This window comes from Balaenoptera acutorostrata, chromosome X, assembly GCF_949987535.1.
Source record: "Balaenoptera acutorostrata chromosome X, mBalAcu1.1, whole genome shotgun sequence".
In the NCBI taxonomy this organism is placed as follows: Eukaryota; Metazoa; Chordata; class Mammalia; order Artiodactyla; family Balaenopteridae; genus Balaenoptera; species Balaenoptera acutorostrata.
In genome coordinates this window covers 120,849,506-120,874,241 of record NC_080085.1, presented here as the reverse complement: position 1 = coordinate 120,874,241, position 24,736 = coordinate 120,849,506, and the positions used below count along the sequence as shown (strand labels likewise).

At 40.4% G+C, this 24,736-nt stretch overlaps 1 protein-coding gene across 6 annotated transcripts in view; it reads left to right on the top strand.

The window, feature by feature from the left end:
• Nucleotides 1-24,736, top strand: part of ATP11C (ATPase phospholipid transporting 11C) — a 172,053-nt gene that overhangs the window by 124,592 nt on the left and 22,725 nt on the right. For all 6 annotated transcript variants that reach the window (XM_057538288.1, XM_057538287.1, XM_057538291.1 and 3 more), the window contains 4 exons: nucleotides 3,386-3,488; nucleotides 4,943-5,088; nucleotides 9,973-10,032; nucleotides 22,454-22,581. In XM_057538288.1, coding sequence (XP_057394271.1) covers nucleotides 3,386-3,488; nucleotides 4,943-5,088; nucleotides 9,973-10,032; nucleotides 22,454-22,581 — 437 coding nt within the window. The remainder of the gene's footprint in view (nucleotides 1-3,385; nucleotides 3,489-4,942; nucleotides 5,089-9,972; nucleotides 10,033-22,453; nucleotides 22,582-24,736) is intronic.

The following is a 24,736-nucleotide window of genomic DNA, read 5'->3' as shown; positions in this document are numbered from 1 at the left end:
TGCTCACACCAACTTCCAAAGCTTCCCTCATATAATTTCCTCATCTGGAATTCCCTCTGAATTCCTCTTAGCCTAACAAAAATTTTACTCCTAATAAAACCCAATGCAGGGGCAACCTCGGGTGTGCTGTCTTTTCCAGCTCCTCTGGCTCGCATTGATCTGCTTCACCTTGCTTCCTTGTACTCACTGAGTCTCGGGAACCTTAGAATCTCAGGTACACACCTTTTCACTTCTGCGGACACTGTATTCTTTTATATGTGTTGGTCTTGCTTCTTCCCGTCCCTCAGCTGCTTGCTCTAGACCTAGCGGATGGCGCTGTGTCTTTGCCTTCTCCTTCACACACCCTGCCCCCTACCTCGCACATGCATGCACGCATGCACGAGCACACAGCCCATCCTGATTTAGGGCATTGTCTACCTTCTCACTTTCAGTTTCCACCACAATCAGGTGCTCTTCTTTTCTTCAACCTTAAGAGCCTTGGTTAGCCCCAGTTGGGGAAGCAGATCCTATCAGAACAGTATCCATAGAAATCTGTCCCTTTAGTCAAAGGCAATACCTCTTTCCCTTTTTTTTCCTCCTATATTCATTGTCTGCTGCTCAAATTGCTCACCTGGGTTCTAACTTCTCCACTGCCCAGGACAGTATCTGAATTCCTAACACTGTGCTGCTTCTCCCACCCAGACAATGGAGCCCCCTGTGGTTCAGTCCTTAGTCTGTTTTATTTCCCTCACTATCGTCACCTCTTCCAGGATATCACCTACTCATCTGTCATGGCCACATAGGTTATTTTCTTTTTTTTATATTTATTTTATTGATTGATTGATTGATTGATTTTTTGGGGGGATGCATTGGGTCTTAGTTGCCGTACACGGGATCTTCGTTGAGGCATGCAGGATCTTTCCTTGTGGCGTGCGGGTTTTCTCTCTCTCGTTGAGGCGTGCGAGCTCAGTAATTGTGGCGTGCGGGCTTAATTGCCCCGTGGCATATGGGATCTTAGTTCCCTGCCCAGGGATTGAACCAGCGTCCCCTGCATTGGAAGGCGGATTCTTTACCACTGGACCACCAGGGAAGTCCCTTTACATCTATTACTGAGCTCACTATACTTCTAGGTCTTTAGATTCAAAACCTTGACGTCCCCCATTCTTTACCCTTCCATGTGGTCTCAGTCACCAAATTCTGTCCATTTTCTAGTACACTGTCTTTTCCATCTCTTTCTTTCCATTACCTTCCAGGTCCAGGACTTAAACAGCTCATTGAACTCCATGTGGACTAACTTCTCTCTTTGCCTGCAGTCTGGCCTTTTCTTCCCATTTCTCCTGCACCCTGTTGCCACTTTCATAATATCGCTCCCTGTTGATGTGGCCCCGTATATACCTATCCGTGTCCCCTATACAAAAACTCATTGGTCTGGTCAAACCAGATCTGTTTTCTAAGCGTATACTGTACTTAACTGGCTGTGTGCCTTAGAACATGCTATGCTCTTCCCTTTCCGTGGGATGCTGCTCCAACCCCCTTTTCCCCATCCATGCACATCTTACCAGTCTTTTATGGTTTAGATCAAACCACCCTTCCTTCTATAAAATCATTTCTGATCATTCTGGCATGTAGTGTCCTCTCCCTTCTCTGACATCACGGGCCTTCTTATGTGGACAACTTAGATGACAGTGTTATATATTCCCTTGCATAGGTACTGTGTATTGTTATCTTGTATTGTTAATCTGATTATCTGATATTATTGTATCCATTCCCCATTATATGCTTCTTGAGGTGTGAGACCAAGCCGTATATCCTTTCTGGATATTTGCACTTTGCTTTTTGCACATTGTATTGCATGTAGTTATAGTTGATCAATAAATAGTTTTTGGTAAATTGATTTCTTTTTTGTGAAGCTATCTAGAGATTGAAGAGAAGTTCTTAATCCAGGTGACCTGGGACTCAGTAAAAAAAACTCCCATGTTTATCTACCTAGATCTTTCATGGTTTTATGGTCCATGACAATATATCCTTTTATCTTTCCACAAGGACAAGCTTTCATCTTTTTAAATCTATATTTTCATGCAGAAGCTGTCACCCTTGATAATTTTATTGCCTTCCCTAGACCTTTCCTGGCTGCATTTTTCTTCCTTGTGGTTTAAATCATTACTGCATACAGTATAACAAGTGCAATTAGTTTAACAGTATTGTAGCCCATTAAACACAAGTTTACTTTTGTGGATGACTCACAGATTATTTCTGACACTCTTATAAAGTTTTTTAAAAGAACCAAGTTGAGGTGAAGGATTGGGAGAAAGCTGGCATTTCATAGTAACATCATTTTTGTGTCAAATGGATTGGACGTGGGGTTTTTTTGGTATGTTGTTTTATACAACTAAAACCTGACTGAATTTTGTTTAAAGAAAAGACTGCAGGGTGGTTTTGCCTCGTATAAATTATTTTTAATCAGTTATGTGAAAATGGATTTTATTTATGTTACCTGGTGAAAGCCATTTTGGGTACAAAATTTTTGCAAGGCATTATTTAACTACTGAATTACATAAGCTTTTTAAAAGCTGCTAGATTCCAAGGGGTTTTGAGGGTTGAGACATAAAGCAGTCATTATCTAAAACATATGGTGGGAGGACAGCTGCTTACCCAATACTCTTCCCACAAGTAACTCTGCCAGGAGAACATTTCTTTTGTTCAGTACTTACCATGAACACAGCATTGAGCTGCACTGTGCCATCGACACATCTTTAAGAGACACTCAGGGAATAATGACAGGCTTTATACACATATCTCGGGCATCTTTCTGCAAAGCTCATCACCTTTAAGGTGCCCCCTTTTGAAATGCAGCTACCTGTATGAGAGATCATATCATATCATATTGGGCACTGGGTGATTTAGTAAAGTTTAGTCAGCAGCTAGATGGAAATAAGGGTTGGCATGCACCGAGGGGAGGTGGGAGTGTCAGCAGGGAGGAGAGAGGGAGAGGTAACCAGAAACATTGTCTTCTCAGTGCCCACTTTTGTCCTGGTGGCCCCATGCATGTTTCCCCAAATCGGCTCTCTGGTCTCCACTTTCTCTCATTCAATACGTGATCTGAAAGGACACAGGAAGCAATGACAAAAGAGGGAAGCGTGCTGACCTCTAATATAGGTATGAGGCATGGTTTATGACAGTTCATACATTCGCAAAACCAGAAACAAGTGGGCGCCGGTATTACATTTTGAAAAGCTGCGTTCTTCTGCCCCTGAGAATTCAAGACTGGTTGTACTTATATGCACAAGCTACCTTTCTGTTTGAAGGCCTCCATTTACAAGTGTGAATGAGGCAAATACCCACAATGTAGTACAATCTCACATTCTGCTTTGACCTTTTCTATACCTCTTTTGTATTTAATGTTTAGATTGTGAGAATGGTGAAGAATTTAAAAGGCAGCCCAATAACACTGTCGATAGGTGATGGTGCCAATGATGTTAGTATGATCTTGGAATCCCATGTGGGCATAGGTAAGAAACATCTAATGAGATGGCAGCTGTAAGGTATCAGTATTGCTTTTAGGTAGAGTGGTCTTATTATTCTAGAGATTGTTTTGGTTGCTCATCTTGAATCCGAATTTGGGAATGATCATTGTTAATCAAAAGAAGGTCCTCATCGGATCATGGAATATGTCCATGCCAAAGTCCTACCCATGGTGGGAATGTAGCAATACCAAGTTGGAGGATATTATTATATTAGCCAAATAAAGTGAATTTCCCAAACCTACTGGCCATGCAGTTGATCATTTAGCTCTCACTTTTGACAGCATGCATGAAACTTGATTGATTTTTCGCTCCTGGCCAGGTCGCCTGCTTATGTTGCTGCACTATATCTTTTGAGATCCTTAACTGTTTGGGACTAAGAAACGATAATTGGCTGGCTGATTTTCCACATGGCAATATCTCTGCATGGCGGTTTGGGCTGTAGTGGTGAATTTACACGTCGGCATGCAACAACAGCTTCTCTACAACCTGCACCCTTTCCTCCCCTGTCAGGCTGCTGGGAGGCAATCCTAACACCCCGGCAAGTGGTTTTTTGGTGGGCAAGAAATAATGGAAATAGTATCTTGGGGATTATTGTACCACAGTTTGGATTCCCAAATTCTTTCCATTTGCAAGTAACCCTATTTAGTGTGGAACTCTAGTTCACCTCATTGGTTACTGACTGTGGAAATGGCCTAAAGCTGCTTGAGCTCATGGAATACCTGGGCTGCTACTCAGCCTTGCAGGACATTTGGTCTTGTCTAAAACGTCCATAGCACATTTGGTCCATGCAAAAGGTCCTTGAAATTTGGTCCTGTCCAAAACCATTTGGCATGGACCAAATATGTTCATGGACATTTTGGACAGGACCAGATTTCAAAGACCTTTTGGCATGGACCAACTGTCTTATAGTCCAAATGTCTTGACGTTTTGGACAGGACCAAATTTCAAGGATCTTTGGTGTGAACCAACTGTCTTATGAACATTTTGGACAGGAATAAGTGTTTGCCAACCACTACTCAGAGTATCATTCAGTATAAGGACTTAACCATCTCATTATAACTCTTCAGTTTTGAGCTCTTAGACCATAATCCCCAGGTCTCTGAGTTGCTTTAATATGGCACTTAGTCTAAGTACCTTTAAACTAATGTTCAGATTTAACTTTTTCCTCAGGATAATTTTTGCCTTATAATGATTAAAATAATGATTCTATTAATTATTTTATGTTTTGTTATAAATAGGTAATTGTCAATTAAACATAATTTTACTTTTTATTGGTACGTCTCACTGTCACTGTTGAAAGCACTTTTTGCTTAAGAAAACAAATCTAAACTATTCAACTGAACTATACATGTAAGCAAGTAAAAAATGCGAAAGTAACAAGTCAGGTGGTTACTTATTCTATAAAAATACTCACCCTATAGAGATTTTTCTTTTTTTAGGTATCAAAGGCAAAGAAGGTCGCCAAGCAGCCAGGAATAGTGATTATTCTGTCCCAAAGTTTAAACATTTAAAGAAACTGCTGTTGGCTCACGGACACCTGTATTATGTGAGAATAGCACACCTTGTACAGTATTTCTTCTATAAGGTATGTGATGAAATACTTGTGATTTAACTTATGACTATTTAACCCAGCATTGGCTCAGCTTGGTTGTAGTTTTTTTTTCCTTCTTTTTTCATGTTTCGTTTACTGTCTTAGTACTAAAATTTGTGGTCAGCAAAACAGAGGCAGTCTATTTAACGAATCAGAAACCAGAAATTCCTTTTTTTTTTTTTTTTTTTTTTAATTGTATAGCTACTTTATTTATTTATTTATTTATTTTTGGCTGTGTTGGGTCTTCGGTTCGTGCGAGGGCTTTCTCTAGTTGCGGCAAGTGGGGGCCACTCTTCATCGCGGTGCGGGGACCGCTCTTCATCGCGGTGCGCGGGCCTTTCACTATCGCGGCCCCTCCCGTTGCGGGGCACAGGCTCCAGACGCGCAGACTCAGTAGTTGTGGCTCACGGGCCCAGCTGCTCCGTGGCATGTGGGATCCTCCCAGACCAGGGCTCGAACCCGTGTCCCCTGCATTAGCAGGCAGATTCTCAACCACTGCGCCACCAGGGAAGCCCCCAGAAATTCCTTTTAATGCAAGAGATTTGAGATGAAAATTTTTAAGTCAGCTTTCTTAAAGTATAGTTTAAATACAGTACAATGTACCCATTAAATGTTTACAGTTCAATTTTGACAAATGTATACATCCATGCGGCTACCACCCGAACCAAATATAGACCATTTCTATCACCCCAGAAAGTTTACTTGTGCTCCTTTCCAGTCTTCTCCACCCCTGCACCAAACAATGACTAATCTGATTTACATTACTCTGTGATATATAGTAACATATATGGCATATAGCATATAAATTTAGATATAATTTATGCAACATACGCATTAGGTTTGCCTGTTTTAGACACGTACCAGAACTTGATCTCCTGTCCTATGTTCTATTCTGTATAGTTTTTTAAAGTTTTTTTCACTTTTTGTTTTGAGATAATTTCATACTTTTTAAAAGTTGCAAAATTAGTGAAATCTCATATACTCTTTGCCCAGCTTTGCCAACTGTTAATACCTTAGATAACCCACAACATAGTTACCAAGATCAGTAAATTGATATTAATTGGCACATTATTAACTAGTCTATATACTGTACTGGAATTTTGCTAATGGTCCCACAGATTTTCTTTTTGTGGTCCATTTCAGGCTCATGCTTGCATTTAAGGATCATGATCTCCTTAGTCTTCTTTAACCTAGGATAGTTCCTGTCTTTTTTGTCCTAATGATCTTAACATGTTTGAAGAGTGCTGGCCAGTTAGTTTGTAGAATGTCCCTCAATTTGGGTTTGTCTAATGTTTGCCTATTATTAGACTCAGGTTTTGCATTTGGGCACAATTACCACAGAAGCGCTATTGCAACCTGCTGAATGCATCATATCCGGAGGCACATGTTGTCAATGTGTCTCATGATAATGTCAACTTTGATAAGCTGGTTCAGATGGTGTTCTGAGGGTCTCAAGACCCCTCAGTTTTGCTCTGTGTAGTTTCATCTGAAAAGAGCATTCTCCTGCTAAACTAGATATTTTATTCTATGTTGAAATTCATTACTATCATTGTTCATTCTGTTACTCAGATTGTCACAGATTTGGCGCCTGTTTCCTTTCACCATGTCCCCATCATTTTTAAATTTTTATTTTATTGTGATAACACTTAACATGAGCTCTATGCACTTAACAGATTATTAAGTATGTGATACAGTATTGTTAAGTACAACAGATCTCTAGTACTTACGCGTCTTGCATAACTAAAACTGTATACCCATTGAGTAGCAACTCCCCGTTCCTCCCTCCCCACCCCTTCCCCCTCCCCCGGCCCTAACCTTTTTTGAAGTCTTGTTTAGTTTCTGGTACCACATGATGTTCTAGGCTCCTCTTGTATTTTTCCTGTCCCAGTCCTGGATTCAGACTTTTCCTCAAGGATCACTTATTCCTTTCCATTATTCGCAAATGGTATTTAGAAATCAAGATCTGGGCGCTAATTGTGCTCATCGCTACTGAGCTGAAGTTGTTGGGCTGAAATTAAAGGTATCTGTATAAACTCAATACTTGAACTCAGTTTATACAGATACCTTTGATTAAATCCGGCAGCACAAGGTTCATTGGAACCTTTCCCTTTTCCATTTAGTAACTCCTTTCTTCAGTGGTGAGAAACCTGGTTCTCATCCTCATTGTGTTTATTTATTTGCTAACTCCTCAAGTACACTTAAAGTAATTCCAGAATTGCTACTCATACTCCTGTGAGAAACAAATCTGACTAACTTGAGAAATATATTTGTGAGCACTTGTTTTTGTCTTTAGTCTTAGAGAATGTAGTCAAAACAGTTTCCAAAATTACTTTTTTTTTCCTTTTCCACCATTTCAGTGTGGTTATGTTATTTATATAGTTAAGGTTTGTGGGGCCGTGGACTCAGTAACTTAACAGCCCCACGTGGGGATGGATGGTTATTCTCTCTTACCTCCCCTTCGCAGGAGAGCCTGTGAAGATTTGCCATACAGATCTGCCTAGCAATCTGATCCTATTCCAGAAGCTTGGTTTCCCTCTTTAAGATTTTGGCCTGCAATTCAAGCAACTGCCACCAGATGGAAGGGATGCTCTGTTAAGAAAAACAAAACAAGCATTAAAATGGCTAATGTTTACTAGTGGTCAGTAATTTACATATCCTGGTTCCCAATTTAGGGGATTATTTATGTAGATGCCCTCTGTCTTCATTAGGATCTCTATGCCCATTATCATCTTAGTTACTGACTTAGCAGTATTCCTTTTTTAGTGCTGCCTTTTGTCCCAAGATGATTTCTAATACCTTTGACCCTCTTTGGCTGCCTTCCTCTTATCTTGCCATTGCATCTTCAGGTTGTTGCCCGCCCCTGGCGTACTGCAGTGACAGGTCTTCCTGCTTTCTATTTCTCCATTCGCTCCTCCTTGCATAATTCAGCCAGGTTAATGTTTAGAAAATACCACTTTTCAACTTGTCCTCCAGAAACTTCACTCTCCATTGTCTTAAGAGTTAGTCTGGCTTTTAAGGCACCCCACAGTCTGACCCTGCCCTACCTTACATGTTTAAAATACATATGGCCTTACCTTGGTTCCTGCTATCACCATATCCTATTCATCTGTAACACCTAGTTCAAAGTCTAACTTCTTTATTCATTCAATCAACAAATATGTTTGAATGTGTTACCATGTGCCAAGCATTGTTTCAGGCGCTTGAGAATTCATGATAGAAATAAGACAGGCAAAGTCCCTGTTTTCATGGAACTGTTATTCTAATTGGAGAGTCAGACCTCCCCTTCCCACAAAGCACCCCCTTAATCCACACCAAGCACTGCCTCTTCCAACCTCAAAACACTTCTTTTATATACATAAAGTATGACTCTAGAAAGGCTACCGACAGTATTTTGCATTCTGCCAGAACTGATACATACGAATGAGTGTTGCCCTTCCAGGTGATAACCTTGGGAACTCTGACACTCTGGTGCTGTAGGACTTATTCAAAATACATGTAGCAGTTTTCTGTAGAAATGTCCTCCAGAGCCTTCAGAATATATTTACCTAAATATCCTCAGCTGCAGCAGTTGTTCATACTTTAAGAATCCATTGGATTTTTAAAACGGCCTCAAGTCTCCCAGCCTGGTAAATTAGCTAAGTGAGAATGTGTGAGAGAAGGAAAGAGACTGGTTTTTTGACATGGCTCAAAAATGGGCTATTGGGGACTTCCCTGGTGGTGCAGTGGTTAAGAATCTGCCTACCAATGCAGGGGACACGGGTTCAAGCCCTGGTACGGGAAGATCCCACATGCCGTGGAGCAACTAAGCCCGTGCGCCACAACTACTGAGCCTGCGCTCCAGAGCCCACAAGCCACAACTACTGAGCCCACGTGCCACAACTACTGAAACCTGCACGCCCTAGAGCCTGTGCTCCACAACAAGAGAAGCCACTGCAATGAGAAGCCCGTGCACCGCAACAAAGAGTAGCCCCCACTCGCCGTGACTAGAGAAAGCCCGTGCGCAGCAATGAAGACCCAACACAGCCAAAAATAAATAAATATATTTATTTAAAAAAAAAAAAGTAGAGCTATTGAAGGTGCTGCCCTAAGAGAAATCCAGAGACACCATGAACAAGTGACAGCAGCGCTGAAATACAGTCACAGCCTATATTGAAGGACAGCACTCATTTGAAAATGTTAGTTCTGGTGGTTTTGCCTGAAGACGTTAATTTTAGTATTTATCATCTTACCTAGTGGCTTTTACTGCCTTATGAATTCTCAGCTTGTATTTTTTGAATATGTTTGTTTTTAGTGTTCTCCCAGTTAAATGATAAATCCCTTAGAAGTAAGAAGTTTTGTTTTTTGTATCACCCACAGCGTCATCTTTACATATAGTAGGTGATCAATAATAATAGTTAATTGTTTGATGAGGCAGTAACAAAGGCAGTAAAGCATTAGTTGATACTTGTTCGTGTCAATGTACACTATAATAATTTCCTGACTACTTATTGGCATTAATTGACTTTTAAATATAGACTTACAGCTTTATATCAGTCTACTTTGTGATGATTTTGCAAACCCACTTGGCATTTAAGGTGCAGTACCATTAGGTGTTCATATTATATGAGCTCACTTCTTCCCTAGAAGAATAGCAAGAGGGTCTCATAAAGTAAGTGAGGTCCTCTTCTGCCTTGGTAGGGCAAAAGTTGGTATTAATATGAATGTAATCATTTGTTTTGAATTGTTTCCTTACGACTCTGGAGTAGAAGTTTATTGCATTGTGACATTAGAAGGACTTAGGACTGCCTGTAGACTATCTGGAGTAGAGTTTCCTGTTTTACTTTAAAAAGTTGATCAAGTGAAAAGCAATAACCCTTTTCTTCATTTTTTTTTTTCCAGAACCTTTGTTTCATTTTGCCACAATTTTTGTACCAGTTCTTCTGTGGATTCTCACAACAGGTTTGTTTCCCTAGGTATTTCTTGTAATGTAGCTTTTTGGTTTGTTTTTTGTTGTTGTTGTTGTTTGTTTAAATTTATTTTATTGAAGTATAGTTGATTTACAAGGTTGTGTTAGTTTCTGGTGTAGAGCAAGGTGATTCAGCAATACATACATATAATAGTTTCCACAGAAATGTTAGGTTTTTTTTTTAATTTAATTTATTTATTTTTTATACATCAGGTTCTTATTAGTTATCTATTTTATACATATTACTGCATATATGTCAATCCCACTCTCCCAATTCATCCCACCACCACCACCCCCCCCCGCGACTTTTCCCCCCTTGGTGTCCATACATTAGTTCTCTACATCTGTGTCTCTATTTCTGCCTTGCAAAGCAGTCCATCCATACCATTTCTCTAGATTCCACATACATGCATTAATATATGATATTTGTTTTTCTCTTTCTGACTTACTTCACTCTGTATGACAGTCTCTAGGTCCATCCACGTCTCCACAAATGACTCATTTCGTTCCTTTTTATGGCTGAGTAATATTCCATTGTATATCGTACCACATCTTCTTTATCCATTTGTCTGTTGATAGGCATTTAGGTTGCTTCCATGACCCGGTTATTGTAAATAGTGCTGCAGTGAACATTGGGGTGCATGTGTCTTTTTGAATTATGGTTTTCTCTGGGTATATGCCCAGTACTGGGATTGCTGGGTCGTACGGTAATTCTATTTTTCGTTTTTTAAGAAACCTCCATACTGTTCTCCATAGTGGCTGTATCAATGTACATTCCCACCAACAGTGCAAGAGGGTTCCCTTTTCTCCACACCCTCTCTAGCATGTGTTGTTTGTAGGTTTTCTAATGATGCCCATTCTAACCGGTATGAGGTGGTACCTGATTATAGTTTTGATTTGCATTTCTCTAATAATTAGTGATGTTGAGCAACTTTTCAAGTGCTTCGTGGCCGTCTGTATGTCTTCTTTGGAGAAATGTCTATTTAGGTCTTCTGCCCATTTTTTGGTTGGGTTGTTTGTTTTTTTAATATTGAGCTGCATGAGCTGTTTATGTATTTTGGAGATTAATCCTTTGTCAGTTGATTCGTTTGGAAATATTTTCTCCCATTCTGAGGGTTGTCTTTTCGTCTTGTTTGTAGTTTCCTTTGCTGTGCAAAAGGTTTTAAGTTTCATTAGGTGCCATTTGTTTATTTTTGTTTTTATTTCCATTACTCTAGGAGGTGGATCAAAAAAGATCTTGCTGTGATTTATGTCAAAGAGTGTTCCTCCTATGTTTTCCTCTAAGAGTTTTACAATGTCCGGTCTTACATTTAGATCTCTAATCCATTTTGAGTTTATTTTTGTGTATGGTGTTAGGGAGTGTTCTAGTTTCATTCTTTTACATGTAACTGCCCAGTTTTCCCAGCACCACTTATTGAAGGGACTGTCTTTTCTCCATTGTATATCCTTGCCTCCTTTGTCATAGATTAGTTGACCATAGGTACGTGGGTTTATCTCTGGGCTTTCTATCCTGTTCCATTGATCTATATTTCTATTTTTGTGCCAGTGCCATATTGTCTGGATTACTGTAGCTTTTTTTTTTTATATAAATTTAATAATTTTTATTTTTTATTTTATTTTTGGCTGTGTTGGGTCTTCGTTGCTGCGCATGGGCTTTCTCTAGTTGTGGTGAGCGGGGGCTACTCTTCGTTGCAGTGCGCAGGCTTCTCATTGCAGTGGCTTCTCTTATTGTGGAGCACGGGCTCTAGGCGCATGGGCTTCAGTAGTTGTGGCACGTGGGCTCTAGAGCGCAGACTCAGTAGTTGAGGTGCACGGGTTTAGTTGCTCTGTGGCATGGGGGATCTTCCTGGACCAGGGCTCGAACCCGTGTCCCCTGCATTGGCAGGCAGATTCGTAACCACTGCGCCACCAGGGAAGGCCCCGATTACTGTAGCTTTGTAGTATAGTCTGAAGTCAGGGAGTTTGATTCCTCCAGCTCCATTTTTTTCCGTCAAGACTGCTTTGGCTGTTCAGGGTCTTTTGTGTCTCCATACAAATTTTAAGATTTTTTCTTGCAGTTCTGTAGAAAATGCCACTGGTAATTTGATAGGGATTGCATTGGATCTGTAGATTGCTTTGAGTAGTATAGTCATTTTCACAATGTTGATCCTTCCAATCCAAGAACATGATATGTCTCTCCATCTGTTTGTGTCATCTTTGATTTCTTTCATCAGTGTCTTATAGTTTTCTGAGTACAGGTCTTTTACCTCCTTAGGTAGGTTTCCTCCTCGGTATTTTATTCTTTTTGTTGCAATGGTGAATGGGATTGTTTCCTTAATTTCTCTTTGTGATCTTTCATTCTTAGTGTACAGGAATGCAAGAGATTTCTGTGCATCAATTTTGTATCCTGCAACTTTATGAAGTTCATTGATTGAGCTCTAGTAGTTTTTTGGTGGCATCTTTAGGATTCTCTATGTATAGTATCATGTCATCTGCAAACAGTGACAGTTTTACTTCTTTTCCAATTTGGATTCCTTTTATTTCTTTTTCTTCTCTGATTGCCGTGGCTAGGACTTCCAAAACTGTGTTGAATAATAGTGGCAAGAGTGGACATCCTTGTCTTGTTCCTGATCTTAGAGGAAATGCTTTCAGTTTTTCAACATTGAGAATGATGTTTGCTGTGGGTTCGTTGTATATGGCCTTTATTATGTTGAGGTAGGTTCCCTCTGTGCCCACTTTCTGGAGAGTTTTTATCACAAATGGGTGTTGAATTTTGTCAAAAGCTTTTTCTGCATCTGTTGAGATGATCATATGGTTTTTATTCTTCAGTTTGTTAATATGGTGTATCACATTGATTGATTTGCATATATTGAAGAATCCTTGCATCCCTGGGATAAATCCCACTTGATCATGGTGTATGATCCTTTTAATGTGTTGTTGGATTCTGTTTGCTAGTATTTTGTTGAGGATTTCTGCATCTATATTCATCAGTGATATTGGTCTGTAATTTTCTTGTTTTGTAGTATCTTTGTCTGGTTTTGGTATCAGGGTGATGGTGACCTCATAGAATGAGTTTGGGAGTGTTCCCTCCTCTTGAAGTTTTTGGAAGAGTTTGAGAAGGATGGGTGTTAGCTCTTCTCTAAATATTTGATAGAATTCACCTGTGAAGCCATCTGGTCCTGGACTTTTGTTTGTTGGAAGATTTTTAATCACAGTTTCAATTTCATTACTTGTGATTGGTCTGCTCATATTTTCTATTTCTTACTGCTTCAGTCTTGGAAGGTTATGCCTTTCTAAGAATTTGTCCATTTCTTCCAGGTTGTCCATTTTATTGGCATAGAGTTGCTTGTAGTAGTCTCTCATGATGCTTTGTATTTCTGTGGTGTCCATTGTAACTTCTCCTTTTTCATTTCTAATTTTATTGATTTGAGTCCTCTCCCTCTTTTTCTTGATGAGTCTGGCTAAAGGTTTACCAATTTTGTTTATCTTCTCAAAGAACCAGCTTTCAGTTTTATTGCTCTTTGCTATTGTTTTCTTTGTTTCTATTTCATTTATTTCTGCTCTGATCTTCATGATTTCTTTCCTTCTGCTAACTTTGGGTTTTGTTTGTTCTTCTTTCTCTAGTTCCTTTAGGTGTAAGGTTAGATTGTTTATTTGAGATTTTTCTTGTTTCTTGAGGTAGGATTCTACTGCTATAAACTTCCCTCTTAGAACTGCTTTTGCTGCATCCCATAGGTTTTGGATCGTCGTGTTTTCGTTGTCATTTGTCTCTAGGTATTTTTTTATTTCCTCTTTGATTTCTCCGGTGCTCTCTTGGTTATTTAGTAATGTATTGTTTAGCCTCCATGTGTTTGTGTTTTTTTACGTTTTTTTCCCTGTAATTGATTTCTAATCTCATAGCGTTGTGGTCAGAAAAGATGCTTGATATGATTTCAGTTTTCTTAAATTTACCGAAACTTGATTTGTGACCCAAGATGTGATCTGTCCTGGAGAATGTTCCGTGTGCACTTGAAAAGAAAGTGTAATCTGCTGTTTTTGGATGGAATGTCCTATAAATATCAAATCTATCAGGTCTATTGTGTCATTTAAAGCTTGTGTTTCCTTATTAATTTTCTGTCTGGATGATCTGTCCATTGGTGTAAGTGAGGTGTTAAAGTCCCCCACTATTATTGTGTTACTGTCAATTTCCTCTTTAATAGCTGTTAGCAGTCGCCTTTTGTATTGAGGTGCTCCTGCGTTGGGTACATATATATTTATAATTGTTATATCTTCTTCTTGGATTCATCCCTTGATCATTACGTAGTGTCCTTCCTTGCCTCTTGTAACAGTCTTTATTTTAAAGTCTATTTTAGGGACTTCCCTGGTGGCACAGAGGTTAAGAATCCGCCTGCCAATGCAGGGGACACGGGTTCAAGCCCTGGTCCGGGAAGATCCCACATGCCGCGGAGCAGCTAAGCCCGTGCGCTACAACTACTGAGCCTGTGCTCTAGAGCCCGCGAGCTACAACTACTGAGCACACTCGCCTAGAGCCCGTGCTCTGCAACAAGAGAAGCCACTGCAATGAGAAGCCCGCGCACAGCAACAAAGAGTAGCCCCTGCTGTCCGCAACTAAAGAAAGCCTGCACGCAGCAACGAAGACCCAACACAGCCAAGAATAAAAAATAAATAAATAAATAAATTTTAATTTTAAAAAAGTTAATAAAAAATAAAGTATTTTTTCTGATATGAGTATTGCTACTCCAGCTTTCTTTTGATTTCCATTTCCTTGGAATACCTTTTTCCATCCCCTCACTTTCAGTCTGTATGTGTCCCTAGGTCTGAACTGGGTCTCTTGTAGACAGCATATATATGGGTCTTGTTTTTGTATCCATTCAGCGAGCCTGTGTCTTTTGGTTGGAGCATTTAATCCATTCACATTTAAGGTAATTATCGATATGTATGTTCCTATTACCATTTTCTTAATTGTTACGAGTTTGTTTTTGTAGGTCCTTTTCTTCTCTTGTGTTTCCCACTTAGAGAAGTTCCTTTAGCATTTGTTGTAGAGCTGGTTTGGTGGTGCTGAATTCTCCTAGCTTTTGCTTGTCTGTAAAGCTTTTGATTTCTCCATCGAATCTGAATGAGATCCTTGCCAGCTAGAGTAATCTTGGCTGTAGGTTCTTCCCTTTCATCACTTTAAATATATCGTACCACTCCCATCTGGCTTGTAGAGTTTCTGCTGAGAAATCAGCTGTTAACGTTATGGGAGTTCCCTTGTATGTTATTTGTCATTTTTCCCTTGTTGCTTTCAATAATTTTTCTTTGTCTTTAATCTTTGTCAGTTTGGTTACTGTGTGTCTCAGTGTGTTTCTCCTTGGGTTTATCCTGCCTGGGACTCTGCACTTCCTGGAGTTGGGTGGCGATTTCCTTTCCCATGTTAGGGAAGTTTTCAACTATAATCTCTTCAAATATTTTCTTGGGTCCTTTCTCTCTCTCTTCTCCTTCTGGTACCCCTATAATGCGAATGTTGTTACATTTAATGTTGTCCCAGAGGTCTCTTAGGCTGTCTTCATGTCTTTTCATTCTTTTTTCTTTATTCTGTTCTGCAGCATTGAATTCCACCATTCTGTCTTCCAGGTCACTTATCCATTCTTCTGCCTCAGTTATTCTGCTGTTGATGCCTTCTAGTGTATTTTTCATTTCAATTATTGTATTGTTCATCTCTGTTTCTTTGTTCTTTAATTCTTCTAGGTCTTTGTTAAAGGTTTCTTGCATCTTCTCGATCTTTGCCTCCATTCTTTTTCCGAGGTCATGGATCATCTTCACTATCAGTATTCTGAATTGTTTTTCTGGAAGGTTGCCTATCTGCACTTCATTTAGTTGTTTTTCTGGGTTTTTATCTTGTTCCTTCATCTGGTACATAGTCCTCTGCCTTTTCATTTTGTCTGTCTTTCTGTGAATGTGGTTTTCATTCCACAGGCTGCAGAAATGTAGTTCTTCTAGCTTCTGCTGTCTGCCCTCTGGTGGTTGAGGCTATCTAAGAGGCTTGTGCAAGCTTCCTGATGGGAGGGACTGGTGGTGGGTAGAGCTGGGTGTTGCTCTGGTGGGCAGAGCTCAGTAAAACTTTAATCTGCTTGTCTGCTGATGGGTGGGGCTGGGTTCCCTCCCTGTTTGGTTGTTTAGCCTGGGGCGACCCAGCACTGGAGCCTACCAGGCTCTTTGCTCTTTGGTGGGGCTAATGGCGGACTCTGGGAGGGCTCACGCCAAGGAGTGCTTCCCAGAACTTCTGCTGCCAGTGCCACACGGTGAGCCACAGCCACCCCCCACCTCTGCAGGAGACCCTCCAACACTAGCAGGTAGGTCTGGTTCAGTCTCCTATGGGATCACTGCTCCTTCCCCTGGGTCCTGATGCGCACACTACTTTGTGTGTGCCCTCTAAGAGTGGAGTCTCTGTTTCCCCCAGTCCTGTCAAAGTCCTGCAATCAAATCCCGCTAGCCTTCAAAGTCTGATTCTCTAGGAATCCTCCTCCCATTGCCAGACCCCCAGTTGGGAAGCCTGACGTGGGGCTCAGAACCTTCACTCCAGTGGGTGGACTTCTTTGGTATAATTGTTCTCCAGTTTGTGAGTCACCCACCCAGCGGTTATGGGATTTGATTTTATTGTGATTGCACCCCTCCTGCCATCTCATTGTGCTTCTCCTTCGTTTTTGGATGTGGGGTATCTTTTTTTGGTGAGTTCCAGTGTCTTCCTGTTGATGATTGTTCAGCAGTTAGTTGTGATTCCTGTGCTCTTGCAAGAGAGAGTGAGCGCACGTCCTTCCACTTCGCCATCTTGAATCAATCTCTGTAATGTAGTTTATATTTGCTATTAATAAATTACCTTTTATGTATTGGATTGTAGAGATTAGAGAGGTATGCCCAACGTAAAAGGATTTTTTTTTCTTAGTTCAACAGCTGATTTTCTTGGCCTGGTTTTTGACAATAGCAAAATTTTATATCTTTGCTTTAGTAATGGTCTTATTGTTATTTTCTTTTTGAAGGTTATTTGGTATGTCCTGTTGGAATTGAGATCCTTTAAAAAGTATTTTTTATATTTGTCAGTGTATACAATGTTTTCCAATAATCCTAAAATGTTATAGTTTATTATTTCATCAAATAAAATCTCATACCTTTGCATTTTCTCAGGTTGATTCTCTAGAAAAACATTGATGTTTAAGCTAGCAAAGAAGCTGTGATTCCTGGATAAAGCCTTGGATTAGTTAAGCAATTCTACACTTTTAGCCCTCTGTAATTTTCTGAACATTTTTCACATATAGAATATGCTATATGTTAACTTGATACATAAGTGGGGGATGGGCAGGCATGTTTGTAGGTTTGTTTTAATAGCTAAACTGTATTTTACATTGCTTCTAGTGGAAGTATAGCTACGTAAAGGAGCTATAATGCTCATTGACTCCGAAATTTTGTAGTTAATCTATGAACAATTCAGTGATTTTTACCAAGCTGAGCTGCTGGTAACATCATCACAGCTATTAGAGACTGAGTTTCTTAATTTCAAGGCATGTACCGTTCCTCATGATAGGAAGTGATTTTTTCCTAATTTCTTGGCAGTATTTTTAAGAGAATGTATTCTTGTCAATGGCAAGCGACTTTGTTTGTTTGTTTGTTTGTTTGGCTGCACCGGGTCTTAGTTGTGGCATGCAGGATCTTTAGTTGTGGCATGTGAACTCTTAGTTGCGGCATGTGGGATCTAGTTCCCTGACCAGGGATCAAACCCGGGCCCCCTGCATTGGGAGCGTGGAGTCTTAGCCACTGGACCACCAGGGAAGTCCCTGCTTTCTTTCTCTTGAACTTGCCTCTTTGCCATTTGGTATGCTGTCTCTTACATCAGTGCCATGTAATCAGCCCCATGATGCCAGTTAAGCCGATCACTTTATGAATTAATCATCTACCGGCTGTAGAAAGTACCATCAGCCTTCTTGTATTCCAAGCTAACAGTATTGGTAACAGAGAGTTTTATAAACTCTGATGAATCTACTTTTCTTGAACTTTCAGATTACTGTTGATCAAAATGTTTGTAATTCCTCACTTCCTTGGATGATGAATGCAAGTTTAAAGGGACATTTTCAAATTTTGTAGCAAAGTGATAAAGGGAAGTTGGCTTTTTAAACAATGTTTACCAAGCACAAGTTGTATGAAGAAAGAAAGGACTTATTCCCTATAAAACCCTGGGCTGTTGGGGGTCTGGGGGTCTGCTTAGGTTCCCATAGGACTTGATGTTTGCCTTCGTCAGTTGCTCAACTGGTACATTCATTCATTTAGCAAATACTTCTTGAGTGCCTACTGTGTGCCAGGCTAAGTGCTTGGGATATAACAGTGATCAAAACTCTTTACCGCATGGAGCTTGTGGGTACAGTGAGTGATAGGGGGAGAGACAGACAGCAATCAGACAAACATATTATGTTGGGTACTGATATATGCTCTGAAGGAGAAAAAAAAGCATAATAAATGGATAGAATGTGACTGGGGAAGAGAGCTGCTGTTTTAGACAAACTGACCTGGAAAGTTCTCTCTGATGAGGTGACATTTGGGCAGAGATCTAGAGGAGATGAGGGAAGGAGCTAGGCAGACATCTTAGAAAAAGTGTACCACGTAAAAGGAAGGTCTCTCTGAGGTAGTGATGTATTGTACATATCTTTAGTTTTCGCTTTGGCCTTGTGCTGAATGTAGAGACCTTTATTGCAAATATTTGTGGAATACATACAGGTAGTCAGCCTTTTTCATTTCAGGTCTACTTCAGGTGTCCTTTGCAACCCTGGTACTTGGAGAGTGAGCTATGGAGAATGTAGAAATGAGACCAGAATGCAGATTATTTAAGGAAAAAGCAACTCTTTGTTTAGCAAAGCCTAGGTTAGCACTGGACTTTCTTCTGCATGAAAAGATACCCTTTATAACAGGTATAACAAGAAACAGTATTATCAACTAAACCTGTTTTGTTTTGTTTTTATAAATTTATTTATTTTATTTATTTTATTTTTGTCTGCGTTGCGTCTTCATTGCTGCGTGTGCGGGCTTTCTCTAGTTGCTGCAAGCGGGGGCTACTCTTTATTGCGGTGCGTGGGCTTCTCATTGCAGTGGCTTCTCTTGTTGTGGAGCACAGGCTCTAGGCATGCAGGCTTCAGTAGTTGTGGCTTGCAGGCTCAGTAGTTGTGGCTTGCGGGCTCTAGAGCACAGGCTCAGTAGTTGTGGCGCACAGGCTTAGTTGCTCCGCGACACGTGGGATCTTCCCGGACCAGGGCTTGAACCCGTGTCCCCTGCATTGGCAGACGGATTCTTAACCACTGGGCCACCAGGGAAGTCCAATTTGTGTCACATTTAAATGCATTTTATTAATCAAAAAACATTTTATATATGTGAAAGATACATGTGAATATGGGATATTATTTATTCAGGTCACAGATGATGGTTGCATGACAACATCTAGCACGGTGTAGAAAATACTGAACTCAATAAGTATTAGCATCAAAACAAGGTTCATTATAAAAACCTTAATATTTTTTTCAATAAAGGAATATTTACAATATCAGATCAGTCCTTTACAAATATGTTTTCGCTTCCAGTCTCTAGTCATTCATTCATCCATCCAATATTTATTGAACGCTTTCTGCATGCCAAGTTCTGTTCTAGGAGTTCCAGATTGTCAAAGCCAGTAAAACACTTGTAGTTGATCACATTAGGTTCATTACTCAATGCAACAAGAAAGAGTGTACACCATGAGGAACAGTGAGGCCTCTTAGGAAGCAAGTGTTAGAAAAGTCTTGTAAGATTTGGGCTTGAGTTAGGTGATTTGTGGAAGGGTTTAAGGAGTAGGGCCTTGCTGGGCGCTGTTAGCAGATGGGGGTAATTTTATGACTAAGCATGTTAGTAAATCTTATCCAGGAAGCCAACATGTCATTGGTCAAGAGGCAGTAGTCACCCAAATCAGCCAGAACATAGATGTTGGTCATTATTGTGATTTGGACAATATTTATATTCTGTCTGTGTTCAAATGTGATTACGGAGTGTTTTTGTCTCGATACATTGAGGTCACACAGTGGCCTTGTTTGATGTTGCTGTTCTGTGAAATTGTTCATGTTCTACAGAGTGCCGGTGCCTAGCTGTGAGTGCCGGGCCAGCTCTTGAATGTCAGGGGCTGCTTTGCTTTTTCTCAAGCTACAGCTATCAATAAATAAATAAAAATCCCTGCCCACATAGAGCTTAAATTCTAGCGTGAAGAGAGAGTAAACATAATAAATTTATCATGTAATTTAAAAGGTGATTAGTAATATGGGGGGGCACAGGATTGGGGGGAATGTGTTCAAGAGAGAGGAAGTGGCAAGGTAAATCAAGATTGGTCTCACTGAGAAGGTAACAGACAGGTAAGAAGCTGGATCGAGGAGTAAGACTTTATATCCCCACCATTGTAGGAGCTTCTTTACTTTCAGAGATAAAGGAATCCACTGGAGAGTTTGAACAAAACAATGATTTGATTTGACTTATTTTCCAGTAGAGCTACTTGGGCCATTGTGTTGAGAATAGACTGCAGGTCAAGGGGAGAAGAAGCCGGGAGACCAATTAAAGGCTTGCAGAGTGGTCACAGTGGAGGGGCTAAGAAGTGGTGTAGTTCTGAATGTATTTGAAAGTGGAGCTAGTAAACGCTGCTTAATAGATTGGATGTGGCTTGTGAAAAAGAGGAGTCAAGGATGAATCCAAGATTTCTGTTCTGGTTGATCAAAAAGATTTTGTTGCCCTTTCCTGAGACGAGGAAGACTTCAGGAGGAGCAGGTTTGAGGTGAGGGCAGGTCAGGAATTCAGTCTTGGACGTAAGTTTGAAATATGCTAGACACCCAAGAGGAGATATCAAGTGGGCAGTTGGATATATGGGACAGGTTTAGGCTAGATATGGGAATTTTCAGTGAATGGGTTATATTAAAACCACAGGACTAAATGAGATCACCTAGAGAGCGAACATAAATAAAGTTCCAAACACCGAGTGCTGGGACACTCCAACACAGAGGGCTCAGGGAGAAGAGGAGCCTGAGAAGGAATGGCTAGTGAGGTAGGAAAAGAATCACTCATTTCAAAAGATTTCTTGAGCACCTAAGGGGTACCAGGCACCAAGGTAGATACTGGGGTTGCAAACATTGTGGGGCCACTCACTGAGGTAGGGGACATGGGAGGAAGCAGATTTAAAGGGAAAGTTAATGAGTTTGGTTTTAGACATTTTGAATTGCAAGTTGTCCTGTGGGACAACCAGCAGGAAGTTGGAAATTTTGGTCTGGAGCCTAGGGAATTCAGGACCAGAAAGAGTCATGACCATGTGAATATATTTAGCTTTTATTTTTGTGAATATTTATTTAATCCTTAGTAAATGGCCACATTCAATATCATAAGTATACTCTGGAGAAGGTGATAGTGATATTTAAAACCATGTAAGGGGCTTCCCTGGTGGCGCAGTGGTTGAGAGTCTGCCTGCTGGTGCAGGGGACACGGGTTCGAGCCCTGGGCTGGGGGGATCCCACATGCCGCGGAGCAACTGGGCCCGTGAGCCACAACTACTGAGCCTGTGTGTCTGGAGCCTGTGCTCCGCAACAAGAGAGGCCACGATAGTGAGAGGCCCGCGCACCGCGATGAAGAGTGGCCCCCGCTTGCCGCAACTGGAGGGAGCCCTCGCACAGAAACGAAGACCCAACACAGCCAAAAATAAATTAATTAAAAAAAAAACATGTAAAATATTAACCCAAAAAACTGTGACACAGACTGGCCACTGCTTATATTTAGTTTCCCTAAGGGGTTCCTGTCTTACACTTAATGGGTCTTCATTCGCTGAAAATCTTTTGAAAGTTCTTAGTTAATATCCATTAGAAATAGAGCTTATCAGCCACATAGCACAGGGAGATCAGCTCGGTGCTTTGCAAACACCTAGAGGGGTGGGATAGGGAGGGTGGGAGGGAGACGCCAGAGGGAGGAGATATGGGGATGTATGTATATGTATAGCTGATTCACTTTGTTATAAAGCAGAAACTAACACACCATTGTAAAGCAATTATACTCCAATAAAGATGTTAAAAAAAAAAGAGTTTCTTCTTTATACATATTTATATATAAATTTACTTGGACTAATTAATAAAAAGAGAAGCATATATATTAAAAAAAAAAGAAATAGAGCTTATAGCTTGTAAACATTCTGAATAAGATCGTATTTTAAAAGGGAGGGTATTTTAATATGCATTACAGTATGTTAGTTTCTTTTCTATAGTGGTCAGTTAGAGTGACCTTATTTACAAAACCTCCTTTGCTGTCACAAAAGATGTGAAAGGAAACTGTCTTGTTTTAGCTTGTGATTTTTTCTAAACACTTAAATATCCTCTTGCAGATGATTGTTACATTACCTTTCTCTTCTGTGGTTTGTCATTACAGCCACTGTATGATGCCGCTTACCTTACAATGTACAATATCTGCTTCACATCCTTGCCCATCCTGGCCTACAGTCTACTGGAACAGCACATCAACATTGACACTCTGACCTCAGATCCCCGATTATATATGTAAGTTGAACATATGTAAGTTAAATGCCCCCCCCAAGACTTTCAAAATTGTGGATTTCATTTTATCTACAGGTAGGAAGGACACAGAACTGCCCTCCTGGTTTGATTACATGGTTCTGTTCTGAACTTTTAGCTACTTAAACCAAACCATCCAGCTGGAAAATGATGTGTTTCCTAGGTATTGGTATATGTCCTGTAGTTGAATGGGTATGAATTATTTAGTTCAAAATCAGTAATTCCTAAAACTTTGCCTACATTGTCATAGAGTTCTAGAGTCTTAGATGGAGACACAATAGTTTAACTACCCGCCACCCCCCACCTCCCCCAAGAAGGGCCACACAAAGATCTCTCGTAGTTTAGAATATTGATCCCTCCCTGTAATGTATTGAACTGATGATGTTACCTTAGGCTTTCTCTTGTAAACTGCCCCTGAAATATAGCCTCCGGAGTGCTTTGTTAGCCGCATTCTAAAATGGCATTGTTGAAGAAAACAATTAAGTCATCAAGCCATTATATTCATTTTGTGTTAGTTGGAAATAGATGCTTTTCTCTATGGGTGGGGGACTTGGCACTAGCCCCAGTTGCTTAACCTTTGATTAAATTGGAGGGTTTTTTTTGTTGTTTTTTTTTAAATTTTATTTATTTATTTATTTATTTATTTATGGCTGTGTTGGGTCTTCGTTTCTGTGTGAGGGCTTTCTCTAGTTGCGGCAAGTGGGGGCCACTCTTCATCGCGGTGCGCAGGCCTCTCACTATCGCGGCCTCTCTTGTGGAGCACAGGTTCCAGACGCGCAGGCTCAGCAATTGTGGCTCACGGGCCTAGTTGCTCTGCAGCATGTGGGATCTTCCCAGACCAGGGCTCGAACCCGTGTCCCCTGCATTGGCAGGCAGATTCTCAACCACTGCGCCACCAGGGAAGCCCTAAATTGGAGTTTTATAAGTGAAGCTTACAGCTAAAGATAAAGATATTAATTTACAGCAGGTTGTAAGCATTGCTAAATAGTGGGTAGCAAGTGCAATAGAGAGACTTGGGTGTGATTCATTGGTGCAAAGTGAAGGTGCACAAATTTAAGGGATGTCTTTAACCAGTATGACTCATGAAACTCACATCTAGGAATTGTTAGACTTAACCAGGTTTATAAAATTAGTTGTCATTTTTAAGGTATTTATTATAAAAAATTTAAAACATGCAAAGAGTGTAGCAAAAATACTATTTATATAGTGAACTTCCCTGTCCTTACCACTCAGCTTCAACAATTATCAATTCAGGGCCAATCCTGCTTAATTAATAACCTTGTCTTCTCTATCAAGGACTTATTTTGAAGCAAATATCAAACTATATAAAATAGTTACTTCAGCATGTATCTTTTACATGTACTGTTATAACAGTACACTATCATACCTGAAAATTTAACAAGTCCATGATATCATCAAATATCCAGTCAATGCTCAAATTTTTCCAGTTGACTCAATTTCTTTTTATAGCATGCTTGTTTGAAACAGTATATAAGGCCCATATACTGCAGTTGGTTAATATGCTTCTTGAGACTCTCTTAATCTTTAGGTTAACTTGGCAATTTATTTGTTAACGAAACCAGATGATTTATCTTGTAGCATTTCCCCCAATCTAGAGTTTGCTGATTGCCTCCTCATGGCGTTAACATGTTCTGCTTTCCCCTGTATTTCTTGCAAAGGGTATTGTTAGATCTAAAGGGGAATCGTAGAAATCTTGGTAGAAATCTTCCAGAGCATCAGCTCTCACACCCTCTTTTTTTTAAAAAAATGAGGACCCAGGGCCCAGAAATGACTTGCCTAAGGACACAGCGTATAACAAGAGGCCAGAGCAAGATCAGATTTCTATCCTCCTGATGACCGGCCCTGTGCTCTTTTCCACAGGCTGGTGGTTTTCAAAGACTGAGTAGCAGTGTTCTGTTTTCAGACAACAACTAAAGTGAAGACCAGTAGTGCAGTTACTCTGGTTGAAGAGGGGTTTGGGTGGCAGTGAGCAGAATGCCTCCCGTTCAGTCCCACCAAGAGCTCTAGCGAATCGCCTGCACTCTGATCCCAGCTCTGCCACTGACTCTGTGGCCTTGCTCAGGTTACTTGACTGAGATGGGCCTCAGTTTCCTCTTCAGTAACAATAGATCTAATCACA